The sequence below is a fragment of the Apteryx mantelli genome, chromosome 3, assembly GCF_036417845.1.
Source record: "Apteryx mantelli isolate bAptMan1 chromosome 3, bAptMan1.hap1, whole genome shotgun sequence".
NCBI classification, from domain to species: Eukaryota; Metazoa; Chordata; class Aves; order Apterygiformes; family Apterygidae; genus Apteryx; species Apteryx mantelli.
The window spans coordinates 97,653,701-97,670,575 of NC_089980.1; the positions used below are offsets into that span (position 1 = coordinate 97,653,701).

General features: G+C 40.9%; 1 protein-coding gene across 1 annotated transcript; it reads right to left on the reverse strand.

The window, feature by feature from the left end:
* Positions 1 to 1,435: 1,435 nt before the first annotated feature.
* On the reverse strand, positions 1,436 to 9,310 carry GJA10 (gap junction protein alpha 10). Its single transcript, XM_067294812.1, has 2 exons — positions 7,988 to 9,310; positions 1,436 to 1,474 (listed from the first exon to the last, which is right to left on the reverse strand). Exons 1-2 carry the CDS (start codon positions 9,308 to 9,310, stop codon positions 1,436 to 1,438), a joined length of 1,362 nt encoding a protein of 453 aa, XP_067150913.1.
* Positions 9,311 to 16,875: the final 7,565 nt, after the last annotated feature.

The following is a 16,875-nucleotide window of genomic DNA, read 5'->3' on the forward strand; positions in this document are numbered from 1 at the left end:
TGCAGTGACACATAGCCTGACAGTAGAGACTGTACGCTAGCAAAGCTGTTTCTCCATCCCTAATCAGTTGCTGCCAGTACTTAACAGTCACCATCTTAAGCATTTTCTTTTTTGCTTTAAAATACTAAGCAAATGCATAGGCAAACTGTCTGTTGATGAGTTTGTAGTGAGGCAGAATATGGATGTGTATCATGAGTGCTTAGAAAAAAACACTGCAATCTCGATCTTTATGTTTGACTGCTTTTATTTTTTTGCTTTTTTTTTTTTTTTGACTGCTCTATTTTTTCTTCTCTTTTTCTTTCTGCTAGTCTTTCCAGAGAGTTGTCAACCTATGGAGGATTTTTACGATTAGGGAAACTGGCATAGCAAACAATCTTGCACTAAGTTTCACCTGCCATTGGAGTGACTAGAGCATCAATAGTGAATGCAAGCTGTGACAAGCTTGACAAATAAGAGTAGCCAAGAGCACGTGGCCAGAAACAGGGTCGGGAATAGTCAGGGCAAGGTACTTTACTTTTTGGATACACAATTAGAGGGACTGCTTTCTTGGGCCACACGCAACTTAGAAATCCAACCCTCCAGAGCAGGTCTGTCCTAGCAAACTGAAAAAGAGATCTTATTGGTTTTGCTTGTGCTTCAATTCATCTATATGAACTAGTGAGACAGCAAAGGAAATAAGATTTTCATGGTCCTGAGCTGATGCCTTGCAGATCTTCTTGAATAGCAAACTGAAGAAAAGCACAGGTGTTCTGCTTTTGAAATAAATAGCCCAATTTTACTGTTTCAATGTTGAAGCCGAAAGTATTAGCTATGAGGAGGCAACATTAGCATGGAGAGTTTATATAAAAACTTGAGGAATACATTAACAAAGGCAGATGAGCAGCAGAATATTCTTCAGCTGGGTTTTTATCTCTGGTAAATTCTCTGAGCCTTCCGATTCCTGTGTGTTTCTTGCATCTTTTATTCATTGGCTGCTGAAGCCTGGGGAGATAGAGGGCCTGTAACCTTTCAGGGTACTTTCAAATCAAGCTAATCCTTTCTTGTAGGTATCTTGGGTCTTCTGCTACCTTTAAGGGCTATGTATCAGGCTGCTTTCTGATATGAACACTACCAGCCTGCACAACAAGTTGTACATCCCAAAATGTTCTCCCAAAGACATGAGACTGTTTCTGCAGTGGCAGCACAAACTGACCAAATCTGGCTCAGTCTATGTGAAAAAAATCTTGAGTTTTGGAGCAAGCTAGCAGTCAACACTGTTGGAATTGGCATAGAATTTAGGAATAAAACAAGTGCTTGCTTTCTTGAACTGTATTATGATTTTAGCATTATAGAGGAGGGAGAGGGGAACATAGCAACAGATAAGCTGCTTTTTATCTTTCTGCTGAAGGTGGTTTGTGTTCAATCCCTTAGTTTATTTCTTGTCTGCCAAATGTCACTATTTTTTCATTATAGATGATAGTTCTAGGAGCATGCTCTGAAAGATAACAAGAGAAAGAAGCATGAATCTGAGCTGGCTTAAAGGAGAAAAAGAAATGTTATCATAGTAATTAATCCAGGTCCAACAAATACATAGCTGGGCAGGGGTGGGAGCTGTTGTTTATATGAATAGCTGATAACATACTTACCTTGTATGTATTGAACAAAGCCATCTTTGTTCAATGTTAGTAGTAGGGGTGGGGGAGAGAAAGCTTGATTTTACACCAAAATCCCTAAAGTGACCTGCTTAAAATCAGTGGTCCCACCCTGTAGCCCTCACTTTACACATTAAGGGTTTTTGTATATTTTTAAATGTCTCTGAAGCCATACATTTACAAAGATGGAGTCAATTAGGAGAGCGCCACTTTCTAAAATCCAGCTGTCTATTTGGTGCTACACAAATCCTCAGAGGGGTTCATCATTCATCAACTCCTCTTTATCCCCAAAGCTTGTCATTTTCTAATTTCTGTGTTTGTGCACTTGGTGAACAGTTAGCCCTCGTGTGATGAAGTAGACTTTGCAGGATAATTAGTACACTGGCTGTCTTCATCACAAGGTTTTTCTGAGCGCCTCAGGGCAGAATGTAATGTGCAGAATAAAACTAGTCTGGAATATCTCTTAAAAAAAGAAGTTTGCATTGAAAAGCTGTACAAAAATAACAGCATGTACTAGCAGATTAAACAGGCATAAAGATTTCACATTTAAGGCTTCTCAAACATCCTAGTAGAACACAGGGTTTTGCCAATTCCCCATCCCACCTGTAGCTTTTCTGGTAGAGCTTAGCTGTCAAAATAACACTATTCTGCAGTTATCAGATTCATTATTTCAATGTACATTCATTCTTTCAAACCGTTCCCAGCCCCAAGAGTGAGAGCAGTGGTTCAGCTAGTTGAATAAGTGGATGTTTATCCCCCAAGTATAGTTGAAAAGATGAGTAAACATATCTTGTTCTGGAGAAGACTGCAAGTATTCAAGTTGAATAGCAGCTCCCTCTTTCATCTCCTTCTCACTACTGAATATTTTCCCACTGGATTAAAGCTCAGAGCTGAATGGAGAAGTGAGAAGCAGAAAAAGAATTGAACAGAATAGAGAAATAAAAAAGTGACCTAGTGAAATCCTGACCCAGTGAATCATAGAATTTCCCCAGCTTCAACAGATCCAGGGTTTCAGCCCCAGAGATTTTCTTCTCAGCAAATGAACAAAAACAGCAGCTCTATCTGGGTCTGATTCTGTGAGCTGAGAGTACTGCTTAATTATCAGCTTTTTAGACCCCTCAGACACCATGAAGAGGGGGCCTTCCTTTTAAAAGTGCATTGATTTCTTTGTAGCCAAATGTGGAGACTTAAAGAAATGACACTCTGAAAGTATAAGACTCTCTGAAGGAAAGGGTGAGCTAAAGAGGAAGTGAGAATGAAGATAACTCAACACCTCTTGAAAATCAAGAATCTGAATTTGGGTCCCAAAATGCCTAATACCTTTTGAAAAGCTTGATCCAATAACCTTGATTTCCCAAGAAATAGGTTCAGCTATAGTGTTGTTAGGAATATTATAAAACTTATAGTAACTTCCAATCTTGTTTTGTGATTCCAGGAACTTAGTTCAGTGCTATATTGGGGGGGAAAAAAAAAAAGTAGGACCACTGGATATGTCAAGTCTTCCCATCTTCTTGGTATATCCTTGGGTACTCTCACCAAGAAGGTTGTTATTTCTATTACAGTAGCTCCTTCAGTGCACAGTTAGGCTAGTGGTGCAAATGTAGTAAACTAGGTCCAGGTCTTCTGAAAGGTACTGGCCTTTGTGAGAAGAGGTGGCAGTCTAAATAGTTTTAAAAAGTAAAATGTAAATACTTCCCATCTCAGTTAACCAAATTACAACTTATAGGTTTCAGAGCACACCTTAGGCTTCTTTAGAAAACTACTATTTATAGATCAGGTAGCATGCAACTGGGGTCCTCTACTTGAGAAAGCTGGAAAGAGACACATATAGCAGAAGAAGTAAAATGCACATAGCAATGAAACATCACGCAACCTTCTGCCTTTGTGGAAATGTTTGTGTTCAGCTTTTGGAGAGTTGAATTGCCATGACACTTTGCAGATGCAACATCAGGAGATAATTGTTTCAAATCAGGTTGAGACCCTGCTCTGCAGAGCTTTCTGAAGTTGTGCAATTGCTCCTTTGATCAGCAGAAAATGCTCGAGGAAGAAGAGCAGCTGACCCTCTCAAAGGTTGACTTTGGAAGCAAAGCTCTCCCCCTCTCTAATTGTTCAGTTGGAGTGTTCAGACCTCTCATTTTTGGCTCCCCAGAGTGAAAATGAGAGTTATGCCATGAAATAATGGCTTCATGCAGCCTCGCACACAGCAAGGCAAGGCAATAACCCTGAGTGCAGCACCCTAAGAATTAAGTGCCTAAATATTCTACAATTTCTGGCCTTGCTGCCTTTCAAGAAAACAAGCATTGTATCTGTACTAGTTTTATACTGACCTTTGACTGCATCAGCCTATTAATTTGATCAGACTTAAAAATGTTTCACCCACCAGTGGAGGGCCTGACCTTACAATTTTTTTTTTCTTCACTCATAATGTTGTTCACATGCAGAATCCTATTGATCTCAGCATAATTTCTACACACCTCTGTGAATCTAATTCCCAGTTCTCCTTAGTAAATGTAGTTATAATAATTCAGTGCATTTCTTCTCACTGAGTAGAGCGTGTCTACCTTTGTGAGTAAGGCCCACTTGCCTAAGGAAGCTTGGCAGGCTAAGATGATACAGAAGGAGCCCCCTTTGTTCCATAGTGGCATCTCCCCTTAATTAAAATAAATTAAAATGTGGCTAGAGATGCAAAACTGAGGACAGACCTGTGGCAGACCTGTGTATATACCAACAGTATATCTTAGAATATATATCCTAGAGGATATATAGTATCTTATCTTATAAATGAGCCTTGGAAGTGATTAGGTTGGAGCTAGTTATCGTTTAACGGATTGTTCTGTTGACTGAATTCCTCAATATCAAGGTTTTGGAGTCCTGCAGGCAGCATGATTTCAGCTGTACCAGTGCTTCCATAGATGCTGAATTCCCCTGCCACTGTAGAACTTCGTAACTATATTTATCCCAGGTCTCCATCAGGTTGAGGCTAGCTCACTTGTATAGTTCATGATGCTCTAGTCATTGTGTTTAGACAGACTGAAAACAGTCATGTCATACAGTGACTGTCTCTTTCTATACTTTGCTATGTACTTTCCCTGATGCAATGGAGGTCTTGTTTTGGTGATCTATCCTTTGACCTTGATAGACCTAAAGTTTGACCAGCAGAGGCTGAAGAAAAAGGCATTTTTGACAGTGGATCAGACTCCTAAGAATCCTTTGGCCTAATAAGTTATTCAAGCTTTCTGTCTCTCTCATTTTTGCTTGCCATTCTAAATAATGGATAACCTTTGACAACAGAGTGACCAAGAATCTTAACAGAGTATGCAGACTGATTGTTTTGGGTGTAAAACTAATGAGCTGTAGCATAATTTTTTTCAAGGTTTTATGCCATAGTTGGACATGAGACAAAGAAATGGCTCTTTATTTCCACCAGTTTCCAGGCAAGGAAGTTTTATTTGGTCTGCAGTATGGCTAAAAAATGGTTGGTCTGTCGACTCCTACCAATGGGAAGGGCATTTCTTCCTTTATATATGTTGCTGGTTTGATTTGAACTGAAGTCCAAAATGCTGATGAATCCTCATGCCAAACATGCGTTTTGTGTTCGGCTTCCTATTGAACCATTTGTTGAGAGCTCACAGTGAAGCACTGGATGCGTTCTTTGTTAAAATTGAAAATTAACATTTCCTCCAAGGAGCTGCCTATGTTCTTTGAAGGATGCAGTTTTGTAACTTGATTGGAAGTAAGCACTTGATCATGATCTGGCCAACTACCATCCACAACCTAGTCTTCAGGTTTTGATGAAGAGGATGAAATCCATCATTGTGTAAATTTTACAACATTTCCTTGTCCCTGATCGTAATTTATTTATCTGTTAGAGACTCAGGTTTGACATGGAAATGGCATTGGTAGTATTGCTCAAAAACCTCTTGTCAGTGGATAAAGGTCAAGCATCCATAACTGTATTATTAGATCTGTTAGGTACTTTCAATGTTATTACTCACAGGATGTGGTTGACTTGTATGCAGAATCTTACAGTATGAGATGTATTTAGTGATCTTTGTGTAGCTTTGAGCTTTTCTTTCAGCTAAGGATATGGTGGTCATAGGCAATTGCAATCATCCTGCTATCTTAGTACAGCCTCAGCATGTGTTTGATTAGAAGCTGCTAGAATGGTTGTTGAAGTACAGAAAATGATATTTTCAATATTGAGATGATACTCCCTTCTCACCCAGCTAACACAAAGAATGCTATAACCAAATTCTACTACAAGCAGGGGTATGAAGGAAAACAGAAAAAATTCTAGCCAAGATGGAGGTATAGAGGATGGCTGGGAAATGTGTCAAAGCAAATTGAACAGCATCAATTCCTGTAAGTCTTTTGCTCTATTTATTTGGCTACTCAAGTTAGATTAATAAGGTCTGGGTTAGAATAGACTGTATTTTGGCTGTTTAGAAAACATTCATGGGTACAGATTCATTGCTATGTTAAAAAGCGCCTCTCCTTTGTCTGCATTATTGTTGCAATTCAGTATTAAGCAGGGAGAGCAGGAGATTTTCTTTGTACTTTGTACAGCTGGAATTTTAAAAATATTATTCCTTTTAAATGCTTTTTTTAAAAAAAATAGGAAAATTGTTTTTTTGAGTGCTCCTGTCACACAGGTAAATCTACTCACTCTTTATTTCCTTTATCAAAATATTAATATATGATGATTGTTTCCTGGAAGTCAGATTAAAACAGATCAATGCTGCATGCCTTTAACAACCAAAACTAAATAGTGAATATAGGGAAATACAGACCAGAAAGATATATGAGTTAATGCCCAACATTTTTATGATGCACTAGCAGATCCGTACACTGAAACTGGTATTCATAAGTGCCTTGGCAATGTTGGTACCAAAGTGCATTTGCCAAAATAGTGACTGAATTGTGTATAGAAGCAACTTTACTTTATAATATCATGTTCTATAAACACGATAGAGACATGAGTCACATTTTAAAATGCTAGAAACAGTCCCAAACATTGTGATCCACAAATGTAGCATGCCAAAACAGTGCTACTTTCAAGACTAACGACATTGCTTTGCAAGCTGAATATATTTCTTCAAGACCTCACCTGAAAGTTAACTTCATTGTCATTAAACTTTACAAGTTGCCAAGCAACTTGTATAAATTTTCAACAAGATGCTTCCCAAATCCTGTTTAATATCTTTTTGCTCTTCACTTTTTTAAAGGAACCTTCTCATGTGAATATCGAAAACCCCAGGAAATCAACAGGTTGGTCTCTAGCCCCTCTCCCCAAAGCAGAAAATGATTATATTGCCTCTAAGTGAAAATTTAAAATGATTTATCCTGACTATTTACATGCTCTAGAAACTATAACTCCATGAACATTTGAGCTCATAAATTGTTGATGAGAAGCAAGTGAGAGCATTTTCTGCTTCTTACTGCAGAGGTATTGTGGGGTTTGTTGTTGTTGTTGTTGTTTTTTACGTTTCAAGAAGAGTGAGAGAAAATTGAATAGAATTGAAAACTTGAGTATTATGTGAAGCAATCTTCTGTCTATTACAAGCCCTATAAAAAGTTATTTAAGGGCATGCTCCTGGAAGCATTTGGTCTTTTGTCCTCAGAGGACAAATCTCATGATTCAGAGTCATCAGAACTCAAATTACTTTCAAAAAAATCTACTAGATGGCACTTGAATGCAAGCACTAGCTTTTTATTAACACTGAACATAAAGAAGTTTAGAGTGTGTGGCCACAGAATAGGAACAGCTGTTGAAAATGAAATTCTGTAGTTGTTGGATCTGTCATTGCAATTATTTGGTGTTTTATATGTAGATCTTTTGGCTTATTCATTGAGCAATTGTTCAGCCCACTGGTCGCCCCAAATAAACCCTCTGAAGCTGAGGGAAGTTAAGCCATTGGTTTCAATCCAGTCAAGACTTCTCTTCCTTACAGTTTCAAGAAGGCTGGAGCTGAGCAAGCTCCACTGGGCTAGATGACAGTCCATGCAGACTCAATTGGGAGATGTAAATAAGCTTAAATAAAATGAACTTCAGTGTCTGATAAAATGAACTTCAGATCCTGGGTGATGAATAATTCCCTAGTGAGGTTTTTGCCTCACCTGAGAGGGGGAATCAAGTGTGTGGAGCATGGCTTGCTCTGGAGGGCCCGCAGCTGTGCCATGTCGGGACTGTGTCATGAAGCCTAATTCTCCAAGGAGTCAAGCCGGCCCCCCTTGCCTCTGCCCGCTCCTCCCTGGGGGCGGGAGAGAAGAGCTGGCGCCCGAGTGTGTGCCCCCACCGCCTCTGGCCCACGCCCCGGCGGGTCCCGCTACCCCGGGGGTCGCAGGGCGCTACTTGCCATCGACACGCGGCGTCCCGTGGCGGCGGGCGGCGGGGGGCTGCCGGGCGGGCTGCCGTCCTCGCTGCGCTTCCCCTCGGAGCCGGGGCCGCCGCCGGAAGACGCGCTCTCGCTGTCGCTGCCCGGGCGGCTCTCGGAGAACACGCGGGAGAGGAAGCTGGACTTGCGGGTGCCCGCGCAGTGCCCGCTGTCCGGAGACCCGCAGCGGTCCTCCCCGAAGTCCCTGCAGATGCTCACCCGGCTGCGCTTGCGGGGCGTCCGGCGGGCGGTGGGAGCCGCTCCAGCTCCCGCTGCCGCCGCCGCTGCCGCCGCCGCCCCGGGGGCGCTGCCCGCGGCGGCCGGCGACGCCTCCTCGCTGCTGGAGGAGGTCGGCGGCGGCTGCTGTCCGTGGTGCTGAGCCGGGCCGAGCCGGCGCCGCGGCGCCGCGCGGAGCTCTCCGCGGTGCTGCTCTCCCGGCGGCGGCGGCAGGGCGGCGGCGGGGCGCGGGGGCCCGTCGTTGCTGGCCGCGCAGGGCGGCGGCACCGCGGAGCTCTGCTTGGCGCTGTAAAGGCTGGCCTCCTCCTCGGCCGGGCCCGCCGGCCGCCGCGGCGGCCCGTAGAGGGTCTTCTTTATCCTCTTGATGCCCAGGTGGGCGATTTCTAGGATGCTGAGGAAGAGGGAGACCGCAGCAATGCTGTTCATGAGAATCATAAAGATGGTCTTCTCTGTGGGTCTGGATACAAAACAATCCACCGTGTTAGGGCAAGGGGGCCGAGTGCATTTGTAAAGGGGGGACATGTGAAACCCATATAAAAGATACTGACCTATCAAAAAGCCCACTTCGACCACTGACCGGGTCAGGATATGTAGGACGTAGGTGAGCAGTAGGGACCCTCTCAGGGGTGCCTTATTCACTTTCTTCTGCTCTTCAAGCTTCTGTAGTTCCCTCTCCACTCTCCTGTGTTCCTCAGGCATGGGCTCCAGGTCTTCCAGCTGGGCCCTCAGGCAGGCTTTTTCCTTCTGTCGTTCTTTCTCAAGAGCCCTTAGCCTGTAGAGCACATGGCCCATGTAAACAAGAGATGGAGAAGAGACAAATATAATCTGCAGTACCCAGTATCTGATCAAAGAGATGGGGAAGGCTTTGTTATAACAGATATTGCTGCAGCCGGGTTGTTCTGTGTTGCAGATGAACTCAGACTGCTCGTCATCCCAGACATCTTCAGCAGCCACTCCCAGCACCAGCATCCGGAATATGAACAGGATTGTGAGCCAGATTTTGCCAACAATGGTGGAGTGGATGTGCACTTCTTCAAGGAAGCTGCCCAACAAATTCCAGTCCCCCATGGTCAGAGGTTCATATCTGAAATATAAATCTCTATTTTATTTTAATACACTATTGGATTCCTTTAGGAAATGACCCTTTTTAGTATTTCTTTTTAATAATGATGTTTCATATATATTCTGATAGCACGAGCGATCTTAGAAGTTCATCATTATTTTCCATTTAATGGGTTAATAAATGAGTACAGACATTATGGTTACTGCTGAAGGATGCAAATGTGAAATGTGTATTTTAAACTTTGAGAGAGACTGATTTCAGCTATAAGCCACAATACTTCTTAACTGCCTACAGTTTAACAGTATTTTCTTCCCACTGGGTAAGAAGTCAAAAAAATTTTTTTTTCCACTTTGCAAATCTACTGCCAACTATAGTTTAATTCTACACCCACTCTATTGCAATGTCTGTGACTTTGGCATGGCTTTGGGTATAAAACAACTAGAATAAGATTTAATGCTTATGGGCTTTGTTTCTGTGAGAAAGTTTCAAGATATGTGATAAACATTTTTCATTTTGTACCTTTTTTAGTGCCATCTATCCAGTATCTTGCTATCTACCAGAGTAAAAATCCACAGATTTCTCACTTGGATTCCAAAATTGTGAATACATAACTAATTTACACATAGCTAACTATACATGTATGAATAGTCTCAGTTCTTGAACATTCATATCCTAAGAGTGCTTGTAGGATTAATATTTTGAATTTTATTCATTTAAAGTCTTACTGAAGTCACCAAGAATTTGGCTTAATTATAAATTTCAACACACAAATAACAGGGAACACAAAATGGAGCAATACAAAGATTTTTAGCTGTGAGTGTGAGATGACCTGCTTTATTACCTCTTGCCCAGAAGCTTTGACTCATCAGCAATTTGATCTATACTCTGCTGCAAGATGCTTGATTTCCAAGGTATCCCCAAGCCACTTCTCTGGAAACTATTCAAGAGCTTCAGGTAATCTGGGAAATTGAACTCTAAGGTATTTGTCTGCTTACCTGTAAAAGCACAGTACATTGTGTTGTGCCCCTAGAATTCTTTCTGCTAATATGATAAATAAAATACTGAAAGCAGCTTGAATCGTATCTGCATGATGGGTTTCACAATTTTTTTTAATGTTATCATGTTTTTAGAAATTCCAAAATTCCACTAAATTACAACCCTTAGTAAAGTGCCAGTTCTAAGCTTTTTAAGAGTGGTTGTTGCAGTGTCCACAATCTTACACAATTTTAATTGGTAGTCCAGCTGGGTGATATCACCATTATCAATATATCTTGGCTGCAGTTTATGATATGATACCACACAGCATGATTCTGCTTGGAGACTGTGTTTATCCACACCACAAGTAAATATTTTCAATTGTATCCAACAGTGCAGTCATTCTCTGCATATGCACCCTACAGTCTTTATTATTACATTTCTTTTTTTTCTGAAAATTTGAATCTCCACAATGAACTTCCCTTTTACTCAAAGAAATTGTTCCAGAAACTTAACTGTTCTAGCAATTTCTTAGCCGCTATGATGCTTCTGGAAATCTTCTTTTCCCACTCCCTCCCTCCCACATATATCACCAAAATAAGATACATTAAAAAAAAAAAACCAGCAAGAATTATTGTAATCAATTTTCCTCATCTTTAAAGAACACTGTCAGATATTTCTTCTAACTTTATACAGCTTTCATTCAGAGTAGATATCAGATTTTGCAGCTTCATGGGTTGAGAGGTATAGAAGTGTTCATATGTCAAAATGTTTGCTAGATAATGCTACATCTGAAGCTAATAATATTGGACCTATTTTTCAGAACTTGCAAGTGAGGATACAGAACCTGTGTATAAAACAATTCATCTTCAGCAAAGTGGGAAGTAGAGCTTTCTGCAGCACAAGCTTGAGGCCCAAAGCACTCAAGAGGTCGAGGACTAGGGGGTGCTACTTGCTGGTTGCTGGGTATCACTTCCTCTGAAAGGTGACTGGCTGACAGCAACGCACAGCACTTACTCAGAGGAATCTTGGGTGTATCTGCTCCTCACGAGGGGCTGATCCCTCGCTGAGATTGACAGATGCAAGAAAAAAGCCCCAGTGAGATGCTGAAGTATAAATCCAGGAATAAAAGGGAAATGAGACCTGTTTTCATCCCAAAGTTGGAAAGATAGTGTCTTTCTAGCACTAGGAATTATCACGGTCCATTTTGGAATGTCGGGTTAAAATATCTGTTCAGGGAAAGTGAGGACAAGAAGAAGGGTATAAACATATTGCTCTGACTCTGCAGAAGTGTTTAATAGAAGCATTTGGTATTTAAACAGTTCTGCCCTGAGCCCTGAGCTGACAAGGGAGAGGAATTACAGGAGTGGCATAATTCACTCTTTAAGTGAGTTTATTATACTAGGACACTTCCCTCAGATCTGCACTGATATGAATATTTATATGGTGAAAGTGCTCTATAAAATAAAAAGGTAGTCTGTATCCATGCACGTCATAGTTTCAAAGAAATGAGCAAAAAACACTCTTTGCAAACTTGCTATAGTAATGTGCTTCCAGTAGTAATATTCCAGCTTTCTTTTCCTCTGGTCTTATTTGAGCTCTGTGTAACGGAGTAATCTTGAACATCAGTGATACCATTAATTCTAGTCTGACAAAATGTACAGTTCCTAGTACAGACTGTACATAGCTGTGACATTTTTCTTTATACTGTCTACTTTTGTGTTGGTCTAAATATTTCTGTATGTTATTTTAAACATTAAAAATTCATGAATATAATCAGTTAGAATCAGATGAAAAGTTACCATTTCTGTCGGAGGAAGTTTCTTTATTTCTTGTTTTCATTACTTCTTTGTTTCTTCATTTCTTTTAAAATTTGCTTGGTCTTTTTCCACAATTTAGATCATGTCTATATTAAATTTGTCCCAGGGTTTCATCAGCTGTGATTTGAAAAAGTGGAAGTAAAATTTCTCAGATTTTATAAGCTATAAATTAAAATACAACTGGAATTCAGTGGCCAAAATGAAAAGACATGTCATAATATGAAATCTTGTTTGTCCTGCAGCCTTTACACTTGAAAAATGCCAATATATTCATTTGATATTCTGAGAATTGCTAATCTGGTAACACCTGTTAACTGGCTCAATTGGTCCACTGATTATAACTATTATGAGGAAGTGAGTAATGACCTATACTTAAATTGTTAAAAAGACCCAATCTTCATAAAGTTATAGATTTGCTTAAAGATACTTCTTTTTAAAAAAGGTGAAATGTTAAGTTACAAATACTCCTGTTTTGTTTTTAATCTGAATTGCTTCAAGTCTGATATGTATCTACCTGCTCCATACTTCCCTAGGAAGATATTTTTTCCTGTCACTTACCTTATGAGAAAGCCCTTGGTTATTCTCTCCTAGAGCATTGCAGAAGGATCATAGTGCTGCTGCAAATTTCCCTTGAAAGTGCTAGAACTTCTTTTTTTTTTTCCAAGAGCCAAAGCATAGATGTGGTACACTGAGCAGACTTCACTGTTCTTCGTATCTGCATGCAGGATCACTCAGTCTGAACTATACATGCACAGTTTACAATCATCAGATGATAGGATGGTGCCTCCAGCCAAAATTATCATGCAATCATTTTAGTCAGTGGCACCTAACAAAGCCATTCCCTCAAGGCTCGGCCTGTACAGCAATAGTTTATAATATCCCTGTGCACTGTTTTAGTCAGTTCTTCAAACACTATGTCTCCACCCAGTTCCTAAATGAAAATGTGTTGTGTAAAATGGATAAATAACCACTCTTTACAGTGCTTTACATTTTCTTTACATTCCATTAGTTTCACTTTGAATCAATGCTGAAGGATCGATCGGTCATGTCCGATTTCATAGTCTGTTGCCTGGTGAGTTAATTTAATATGTGTTAGACTGATTCTTTGAAAATGGAGGCCACAGTAACCTAAACTCACGTCTTCAGCTAGAAACACAGGCTTTAGCAATTTACCCTTCCTTGGCTGAGGGAGGATGCTGCCACCCCTGTGCACTGTGCAGAGTTTATGTCTCTGATCAAGAGAGACAAGATCTAGAAAAAGAACATGAGTTCCTAAAGTGGGATTTTGGGAGAAATCAGGGCCACTGGATCTGAGGTTCTGTTACTAAAAACATTGGCTGCCTAATCCTAGCCAGGTCTAAATGGAATAGCCTAAATTAAATTCCTAAATGCCTAAAGGGAAGCAGTATTTTTTCTCCTTTAAAGTGCTACAGGTGTCTGACAATCCTTCTTTTCAGTGTATCCAGAAGTGCTTCAGCTTGGTGTGCCCTTTACACTGACCACGATTCAGAGGTTCCTTCCTCTAAGTCCTATGAGGGGCTCCGGTTAATAGGCATTTTGAGACTGTACCTGATAACTGCTCTTTTCAGCGGTGCTGCAGCTCCTTTCCCAAGGAGATAGTGTTTTGGGAGCTAGATAGCCCATGGGATGAAATACCCCATTTTTATCTCTGTTGCTCCAGAACTCTTAGACTTTTCCTTCCCCCAAAGCTTGCTTGCATTTCTTGTTTGGCTCATCGGGTTCAACTGCTGCCTCGCACGTTACTGTAAGGTGCCTCTGTCCTTTACCATGATTCTAACTTCAGGAGTCAGGTGAAATACATATGCTTCAATCTTATAAGGTGTGTGACAGATTTCCAATTCTTCCCTAAAGATATTCCCATTAACCAGTAGCTATTTCTCAAAAGACACTACTGCCGCCTCATTTGCTCTTTAATTTGGCTAAAACTGGCAATACTTTGCATTTATCTCAGATTTATGTATCAGTGCATCTTTCTCTTTAGCATAAGCTGTACTAGTCTCTCTTAAAGTCATGTTTGAATAAGTGTTCAGAGCCTTTCCCTGCAGCAAATGAGGTGACTACAGCATCTCTTCTCTAGCTTCGGTATTATGCAGAAGATATATGGTATATGTATATGTTTCAAATGCTTTAAGGGAGGCAGAGCTAGACTTTCTGCTCCTGATAAACACATTAATATCCATCCAAGCCGCTCAGGCCTTCCTCATCCACAAGCTCACACTCTTTCTCTCGGACAGTGTAGTCCCATTTACCTGCTATTGGCATTTTATTGTTAACAAGTGTTTTCTTTATAAAGCTGTGAATTATTCATCCTGTCGAAGAATATGCTTTGTCTCTCGCTACAGAAGCAGCTTGTTCTTGGATTAGCACATTCCTGTACAACTGTTGTAGCTTCTTCTCCCTCTTGCCAGGTAACACCATCAGCACAAGAGGCTGGCTACGTCACTCCGTCCTCAGAATAACAACTGTTTTAAGGCTTGTTTTTTTTGAGGTCGGGGGAGATATCAGGGATAATTTGCCATGTTTCTGCTATAGCAGCACCATAGTTGACAGTGTTGAAGGACTGCCACGCATGTCTAGGCAAGCTTGTTAATAGACTGCAGAACTAACACGGCAGGGAAGCAGGGCCAGGGTGTGTGTTTGAGTGTGCGTGTGCGTGTGTGTGTATATCAGGGGGTAGGGGAAGTCATGAGAGAAAACAGGAGTGCAGTGTAGGCCTTTGCATTTGGAGGTGAACAAGAACTTGTGGTGGCTGAGGAAACTTTTTTGCTATAAGCGCCCGTCATAGGTGAAAACAGCTAAAATTGTGAATGCTAACAGGCAGCAGGTGACTGGGTGTATGTCTGTGTGTGAGTGAATGTCCAAAATTGAACTTTTGAGCTCTCAAGCAGAAGGCTGTTACTTGCTAGCTACAATGAGTACTGGCTCATTGGAAATTTTGTTAACACCTGCATTAAAGCGGCATGTCCTGAATTCTCCAGTTAATAAAAAGACATGAAACAGACTCACCAATTAGGAGGCCAATCACACGTTGTGCTTCTGCTCATAGAGTATTTAAATTGGGAAAACTCGGGGCTTGGGTGCTGGAAAGAAGAGGCGGTACCAAAAATAAGGGTTCCTGAAAAGAGGAAGTTGTCTTGGAAAGAAGAAGGGAGCCTGGAAAGAAGAGGGTGGAGATCCTAGCGGGAAGAAAGATCCTGGAAGTTGGGGAATATCCTGGAGATCAGAGAGCCTTGTGGAGATGAATTCAGGGGATGCCTGGATGACCGGTAATGCCTCAGACTGGTCAACTGCAAGCAGCCGCACTGCAGGAACCACCACGACTTTCTGCCCAACCCTCCTGCACCATCAGCGACCTCTCTGCCAGGAAGGCAAGGCGAGAGCTAGTGAACGTAGCACTGGGGGCGGTAGGGGAGGGGGTGTGAGATAATTAAGTACGGCTAAAAGTGCTAATTTTGCCGGTTCTTAAATAAATCCTGGTATCCAAATCCACTATGGGTTGTTTTTCAATCTGTCTTGCTCATGACAGCACCTAAACACATATGGCAGCTATCACAAAATATCTTCTCGAAATATACATCAAAATACTGGATCTGAATACACTTTTTATAGCACTGGAGCTTTTGATATTCTTACATCAGGGATTCATAGATTGAAAATTAGAAGAACATATATGCAGTAACTAATTTTAATTTTCTTGCAACACAGACGACAGCATTTCCTTGTATTAACATATTACATTCTGATGTTCAAAACGTTAGCTAATGTCTATTTTGCTACAGATAAGCATTACTAAGTATTAGACTTGCTCCTTCTGTGGTTACCTTTACAGTAATAAATAAAACAGGTGAGTGACATCTTTCCAGCCCTCAGAACTGGTACAGCTCACAGTTAAACTCTTAACTCCCACGCCAGGATGCCCATAGCCAAGCTGCCTACTGGCAATTGCCCCTGCTCCATAAGCTCTGTAAAGGATAGCAGCACAGTCACTATCAAAGACTGTGTAATTAATTTAATAGTACAGACAATTATGTTCCAGTTCTCAGATTCATACCATGGCCCTGTTTAGTTTACCCAGAGCTGTATGACTTTCTTGCTGTTAAGGTATTTCTATACCTATTTTGTTTCATATATTACCTTTTGTGACTCAATGGGTTTGCTTTTGGTGGCACAGCACATACTTTTTAACTATGATTGGAAAGCAGGTGCCAGCTACCACTAAAATTTTACCCACCTTTCATTTTGTTCCTGAACTGCCCTTTGATGAATTTCATAGGTTTTTCTAAGAAAGCCAAGGATTCCCTAGACATGTTTCTTGGTATGCTTTGGTATTGCAGCCTTCCTTCACCAAGACAAACGCATTAATTGCTAAAGATTATTTTCTAGCTTTTTTGAGTGAAGACAATCAATGGAAAGCTTTAATGTAAAGAGCTAAGGATTGTAGGATGGGCAGCTAAAGAATTTCTCCGGAGCCTAGAGAAGTGCCTTTATTCCTGTCAACTATTATCCAATAGATAGTCAACTGGCAACAGACTATGCCTTGAAAAGGATCCCTCAAAATTCAGTTCCAGATCCTCTATGATTTAATTACAATGCACACCTGTAACCTCTCCATAAACACCACTCACTGCATTGCCACTTTGGAAAATTTTCCAGTACCCATGACAACTAACATTTTTAAACTGAATCCTGGAAAGATGCGTGTGTTGGATAGAAGCAGATATATTCCTCAATAGCAACCTAGAGCAAGACTCTTA